Genomic DNA, 7516 nt, shown 5'->3' with positions numbered 1-7516 from the left:
GTAATGTAGTTTCCGCCCTCCACAGTCACGTGACACTTCTTCTTTTTAAAAACACACCATAAACTCAACTGTTATTTTTATATTTTTATTATTCAATATTGTTTTTGACATTCAAAAACAGAAATAAAAATTAAAAAGTAAAACATGAATGTTTACCATAAATAAGCACTGATTAGCAGAAAAACAACATCCTGTCATGATGCTTCTTCTCATCACAGTTTACAGTCTGTGTTGTCAAAAGGGGATGTCTGTAATGTAGTCAAAGATCAAGAAGCAGTCAAAGTCCCTTCTGACCACACTCATTGATCCCACTGAATTTTTATGATTGTATAATTAGAAATTCCAACTCTTCCACTTTAAGCTAGGATATCCTTCCAAAAGAACCTGGAAAAGAGACACAAAAAGGTTAGGATTGAGTTCACTGTAAGTAAAAAGAATACATAAGGTGGAATTAATAAAATATGTTTAAAATCCAACTTCAATCATATTTTGATCTATTATAAAAGTTGATCCAGTGATCTTTTAATTATGATTATGGGAGTTTTTGCCCAAATTAAAAACACTGTGTCAAAGTTTGTGTAGCATGGCAGGAGTTCATTAGAAATTTGCCTCTGAGTTAGCTAGTAAGCCTCCACTGATTCCCCAACATCCCTTTGTGTACACTCTCTCCCGAAAGCTTACAGCCCCGCACAACCCCTGGCTAACAAACAAAAACGATGAGCAATATCGTAGCTATCCAGCCATACAGTTTTGAGACGGATACCAGCTCAGACTAGAAAAATAAAGACAATTTTAAATAATTTATTAACCTTTATTTAACCAGGAAGTCCCATTGAGAATAAGAAATCTCTTTTACAAGGGAGTTTTGGAATATATGGATCTATTTGTCTGCAAGTGGATGTATCAGAATGGAGCAGAGCAGGGAGATTCTGAGAGCTTTTAAATGGCAATTTTTCATCCGATCTTGATTCATCCCGATTTTAATAAATACATTTGGTAAATTATAAGAAAAAAACCTTTCTGTTTAAAGGAGTAAGCAGTCAAGTGTACAATGCTCTCCAAGCAGCAGATTATAATCCTTTTATTGCATCAAAAATTGGATGAATTCAGAGAAATAATGCCAATTCCTCTGATTACTTGCATAAATCCAATTAGTTTCAGTAATTGTGTAGATTAGGACAAAATGAACTAATAAACCCATAAAATATAAGAAGTTATTAAAAAAATACATGAAGCCTGGTGTCACTTTACATCTCAGAATGGAAGCACATGTAGTCCTCACCTCTGCTGAGCAGCTGTAAGTTGCGGCCTTCCTCCTGAACCTGCAGCTGCAGCACCTGCTGCAGCAGCTCCTGTCGAAGCGTCTCCTGCACTAACCCCATCCTTTCCAGCTTCTCATTGTTGAGTCGCAACAATGCACGACCTGTACCGAGAAAATGGAGTTCAGACCTGCTTTCAAAACTTTGTAATGGTGCGCCTCTATTCCATTTGCTGGACAACCTGTGATGGCGTGGTGGGAGAATGCCTCCACGTAGGTCAGGTAATTGTGTGGACAGTGCTTCTTCAGCCATTTACAAACGTCTTGCTGAGACCAGAGTACCACCGGGCGAATTAGGCTGGGCTGAGTCGGACTTGTGTGATATATCCCATAACGGTCACTGGAGCAGTACTAAAAGAGAAAAAAAAACACAGAAAAGACCCACATCTATTAATGACAGAGCAGTATTTTGACACAATGTACTTTCTTTTCAAGAGAACACAACAACTGTCAAAGCATGGCACCAATTTTATTTTTTGACCAACAGAAACTCCAGCCAAGATTTGAACCAGGACTGTGAGGCGTAAGTGCTAACCACTATCGTGTAGTCCAGTACCTCAACAGTGCAAAGAATAACAAATAGTACAAAAAGATATAAATAAATGTTAGGAAATGCACCTGTACACTAAAAAAATTAAACGCACCGATGTTGATAAAAGCTTAGAAAAAGCTTAAATCCAATAGATCATGTTAAAAAACAGAAAAAGAATTCAAAAAGCTTAATGGGGTTGCCAGATCTGGTTCATCATTCAAGCCTAAACATAATGTAAATCTTGTTTAAATATTTAAAGACCAAAAATTAAGACTTAAAATGTCTAATAAAGAATATGACAGTGGATTTTGAAGGAAAATGTTCAAAATAATATACAATTTTAGAAATTAAGTAATCAATGTTGAGTTATCTGACAAGAACCTTCATTTGGTGAACATTTTGTTTTATCTTGAAATTCTAAATGATGAGGTCACGTCCTCTTTGGTCCTTATATGTGTTTTATTTAGTGGATTTTTGAATTTTCTCTGTTGATCAACCACTCCAGGGTTAATTTGTAACATTGTGTTGGTGGACCCGGGTTCGCTTGTTTGGTCAACACTGGAGTTCAGGTGAGCCATCACACCTGCCAAACACAGGAAACTTTACAGAGGAAACAAAAGATTTGAGAGAACCACTCTGTGTGCTAGAGCCCAGCTGAGCGGATCCAGATTTCGACATTTTTAAATTACATTCGGACTCATCAACACGTTCTCATTCCCGAGTCGTCACATGTTGACGTTTGGTTGAGGACCCCTCCGCGATGTTTTGGGTGTCCCCAACTCGTCGTTTTTTTGACATTCTGGCTGTTCACATTCAATCACGGGTCCCAACCTCCGGGCCGTGAACTGGAACCGGTCCAGTACCAAAATGCAGAGCGTACTGGTATGCTAACCCTGTATCGGTACCCAAACCCTAACCCTGTACTGGTTCGTGTCCGGTACCACATCCTGGCCTGGTTCGAGTCAGGTAACGCGTCTGGTACCTGGTTTGGTCCAATATCGCATCTGGTACCAAGACCGGTGCTGAGTTAGGGTTAGGGTACCGGTTCTGGGTTAAGAAAGTGACACTGGCTGCATCCTGAGGACCAGTCCGCATGCTGTACCACATCCGGTACTGCGTCCGGTACCGCATCCGCTGCCGAGGTAGGGTACCGGTGGTGGGTTAAGATACCGATACTGACCACATCCTGAGGACCAGTCCCCATCCGATACTGTGTCCGGTACCAGATTCGGTATCACGTCAGGTACTGCATTCCGAGGGTTGCGGACCCTTCATTTTACGAACAGCCAGCAGGTCAAAAAACGACGAGTTGGGGATACCCAAAGCGTCAAAAAAGGGGATCGGAGGGGTCCAAATGTCCATATGTAACAATTTGGTAATGAGAAAGTGTTGGACTCATTCTGCTTGGTTCAGTTCTCTTTTCTGTTTGTGGTGCAAACAAATGACAAAGACTGTAATATGTCACAGTAACATTGGATTATTAACGAATGGCTGATGCACATAACCAAAACTTTTTTTTTTTTTTTTGTTAAAATGTTTAAAATTTCTGCCAACTTTGACAAAAGCAGCCCTAAAATACAAATGTTCATAGTTTGGAACTTTATGGATGTCAATTTCTTCATCTATCACCTAAAATAGTTTTTATCAGTAGTAATAAAAGCAAACTTTAACAGTTTTGTGCAACAAAGAAAACATTAAAATGCTAACTTGAAGCTTTTTTAGATAAAAAAAAAATACTCAGTAAATTACTTTGTTTAAAAACTACCGTTTAGCATCTTTTAGCTGTTCATGATGCAATAGATTTGCAAACCCAGTGAATGAGGAACATAGACTCAACACTATGTGTTAGTTTCTTCCACTGACTTAATTTTAGTATGCATAAGTCGACCAAGCTACTCCTGAGAGAGGACAGGGATGGAGCACAGATCTATTAAAGTGTTGATGAGCGATCATGGCCACGTGCACGCAGATCAAACACATTTGTAGTTTGGAGTCTCCAGCCTCTCTGAGGGATCAGTGAACACACAGTACCTCCTGCAAGAGCGATGGCCTAACAAGAACAGTATGTAGACCTGTGTGATCTCAGAAACTAGTGCTTTAATCTTAAAAAACATTCAGGATGTGAAACGGAGCAGGAATCAAACTGTGCCTTTGATCAGCCAATCAGCTTTAAAAATTAAGCAGGGACAGCATCTCTATATCAAGATTTTCTGATGCAATATAAAAAGCTTGGCTCACATTTAAGAGTCGGGGAAACATTCCTACCAGATTTGTTACTTACATACCAGAGTGTGATCCAGCAAAAGACGTTAGCGCCATGCTAGTAGATAATTGTGCATTTATGTCTGCTATTACACCGCTTATGTTTAGAATAAGGTTGTGCTAGCCTAAATATTATTTGTACATTTTAAGAAACAAAGGATAAAGTTTGGGTTTCACTGACTACAATATTACAAAAGTGCATTTTGTGGTTCTGAACGCTCACAACTCTGACTCTATATAATCCCAAACTGTACGATACTCTTGCTTGTAGCCAGGAAAGTTAGCATTTCTACACATCTGGCAGAAAAACTTGTGAGTAGATGTTGAGAAATTTTGCTCTGATGGGTAGAGGTTGCAGCGAAAACATATAGCTAATAAGTTTGCTCTCTGTTTATTAGCTTAGCTTTTTTTATGTTTCCCACTTTGTTATGCTACCGAGTCTTCCTACAACTTCCTGTGACATCACTACTGACCCGGATTATAACTACTGCGCATGTGTGTCAAAGACAATGGCAGACGCGGCATTAGAAAGTGTGCACCATAGCTTTGAGATTTAAAAAAAAAATCTTATCAACTATTAAATTAGTTGTCGACTATTTTAATAGTCGACATAGTCATAACTAATCAACTAATCATGTTAGATCTAGACAAGACTCAAATAGCCTTGTTTCCACTTAGTGACATTTGAAAGCGTCAGTATAGCGCTAAGCTAACATTTCCGTTTTCCTCTTTACAGCTGTATTTTTCTTAAATTTCAAACAACATTAAATTCCTCTTATACATGATCTACAAAAAGTAAGGCCAGAAAAAGATGAGCTGCTGGATGACCTCCATTGTTGTTGCTTTTCTAGTCGTCGCACTACAATGACCTGCTAGCGGTCTACCCCACGCATGCGCCATGAAAACAAACCGCTCAGTAGAGGCGAGGCTTAACTGACTGGAAACATTTGCCAAAATGAACTGGTCCGGACCGTACCACTCCTTACCAGACCGGACCGCTCGGTAGAAACGCAACAAGAAAACAAGATTTGATTTGATTAAAAACTTGCCTCAGACTAATCAAGTCATTGAATAATGAATCGTTCTTCGTTAAAGATGTTTTTGAAACACTATTTTCACTAATAAAATGCCTCCTGAACTTCTTTGGAATCAGTGAAACACTTAAATCGACTCTCTCTTTAAGACCTAAACATGACCAGAACTTCAGGAACAACAGTTTGTCACCAGATTAAATACATTTGAGACACACAGGCAAACTAGGGCAAGAGGATCCAAATAAACCCTGAGCCGTAAAAGAAAAAAAAAAGTATTGTATTCATATTTCTCCCTGATTACAAACAATAGCGGGACTCCAAGAGTTTTGAGGCCCTGTGATTATGTCCAAGTTAATATGGCTCCCAGGAAAAGGGGATTTTACCCACAGCTGCTTTGCAGACTCCACTGTTGATTGTACCAGAGCAGGTCCTAATGAGGAAACAAAACTGCATGCACACACACAAACACGCCACTATCTTAACATCTTTTAACCTACATGCAGTCCTTTAGTTTGTAGCTTCACGTCTCCATGGTAACAAGCTAATTGGTGCGTTGTGAACAGTGTGGACAGGTGGCAGCGGTGGATCAAACACCAGCTCTTCAAAGGTGGTGACAAACTCTGTTTTGCTTAAAAAGACGGATGGATTCATAAACACACGAGCTGCAAATGATAAAAACTACCGTTTCTTTCGTAAAGGGAGACGATACTTTTAATCAGTTCTTTTTCTTTTTTATAATGATTGTATGCTGTTAGCCTATAGCTGCACCTCAACTGCACTGTCTTTTAAAACTAGTGAAGCAGAGATAATATTCATTCTGCTTTACTGACTGTTTCTGCACTGATTACTGCTCAGCCTGGGGGCTTGTAACTAGTACAGATGAGCCTTATTGTGACCAGGGTCAAGCATCATGTTGAAGGAAACACTGCAGCAAGTGTGCAAGAGCACAGAATGTTACTGGGGAATGTTTGGATTCCTAACACCCCAGATGTGTATTTTGTTGGGTGTATTAAATCAATACTGGTGAGGTCAAATGCATGCACTGTAAAAAAGGCTGATGCAGTGAGGCAGAATACATAAAATGAAAGACAAACTGAGGAAGTCATAAAAAAGAAGCACTGCACCCATGTTCTAGAGTTGCTCCAACATGTTCCTTAAGACAAAAATAAACCGGGCTCCACATTATGTGTATCAAAGAGGATTGAAGCAAACAACTCTGTTATCAGCACAGGCCAGTTCTGTGTGCGGCTTTGGCTCCAGCTTCTATACCAGCCTTTTAAAGAGCCTTTTAGGGGTGAAGACAAAAGCCTGGACTCTCTGACTTGTAACTACGGGCTTTAAATGAGGCCAGTCCGACTCTGCAGCATACATGGACGGCTTCTGCTGTCAATACCGACTGTGTGAGCCGACTGCATCAGATAATAGGGAACTTTAATTTAAAACTGGAGCAGACTGACTGCTGGACATCAAAAATGACAATAGTTCAAATACAAAGACGAATATGAAAAAAAAGGAAGAAAATGACGAGCTATTATCCTGTAACAATCACAGTCTGGATCCCATCTGGAGGTGAATATTAAAATATATTCTGTTTCCTTTTGCTCTGTAAACATACACAGCGGTGCTGCGGCGCGGTGTGAGCGTCAGAAGACCTATTTACAGCGGAGCTAAAAGGCAGTCGGAGCCCGCTGACCCGCTGGGGAAAGAGCAACTTCCATTTTCTGTTAACAAAGTGTCCATTTACAATAAAGGACGTAACCGTCTGCATTCGCCAGACCCAGATTCTGTTCCGTCAGACTTTCTAGCACAGATTTTAAAAAGAAAAGTGTTCAAACACAAGTGAGGACTGTGTGGGTGCAAGGACACAAACAGAACCGTGGAAAAAAAAAATTCAGCAGTCTACATAAATTAAACGACTTATTTCCATTTAAATGTAAAGATTCTTTTAATTTTGGGACTTGAATTTACTGATAAAAATCTTCTAATCTGCTACATTTTTTTCTTATTTTGTTTAAAAATGGAAGTTGAAACTGGCCTAAACATGAGCAAAATCTACATTAATTAAAATATATATTTGTATTTGTATGTCCCTATTTTACAGCACAGGAGACTTAATAGAATTAATGAAAAACACAGACTTTGCGGCAAATTTCTGCTTTTCTTCTGAATGTTTGCCTCAATCAATTAAAGAATTTAACTTAAAATTACTTTTAGGGGATTTTGATTTTTTTTTCTTTCGTTTACTTTATGTTAGAACCAAAAAAAATCTTTGTGAATAAGTCTGAGCTTTTGTGATTCCAGGAGTTGAACCTGCAAAAGTCTTCACAATACACACATTTTCTTCTGTGGAGTTTTTTTTTTTTTTTTTTT

At 39.0% G+C, this 7516-nt stretch overlaps 1 protein-coding gene across 2 annotated transcripts in view; it reads right to left on the bottom strand.

The window, feature by feature from the left end:
• Positions 1–71: 71 nt before the first annotated feature.
• Positions 72–7516, bottom strand: part of samd10a (sterile alpha motif domain containing 10a) — a 41021-nt gene continuing 33576 nt past the window's right edge. For both annotated transcript variants that reach the window (XM_024293693.2, XM_024293692.2), the window contains 3 exons: positions 1501–1669; positions 1283–1423; positions 72–384 (listed from right to left, as the gene is read on the bottom strand). In XM_024293693.2, coding sequence (XP_024149461.1) covers positions 362–384; positions 1283–1423; positions 1501–1669 — 333 coding nt within the window. In that variant the 3' untranslated portion in view covers positions 72–361. The remainder of the gene's footprint in view (positions 385–1282; positions 1424–1500; positions 1670–7516) is intronic.

Source organism: Oryzias melastigma, linkage group LG7, assembly GCF_002922805.2.
Source record: "Oryzias melastigma strain HK-1 linkage group LG7, ASM292280v2, whole genome shotgun sequence".
Taxonomy (NCBI): Eukaryota; Metazoa; Chordata; class Actinopteri; order Beloniformes; family Adrianichthyidae; genus Oryzias; species Oryzias melastigma.
Note: the sequence above shows the minus strand (reverse complement) of the source record. Positions and strands in the feature narration are given on the sequence as shown.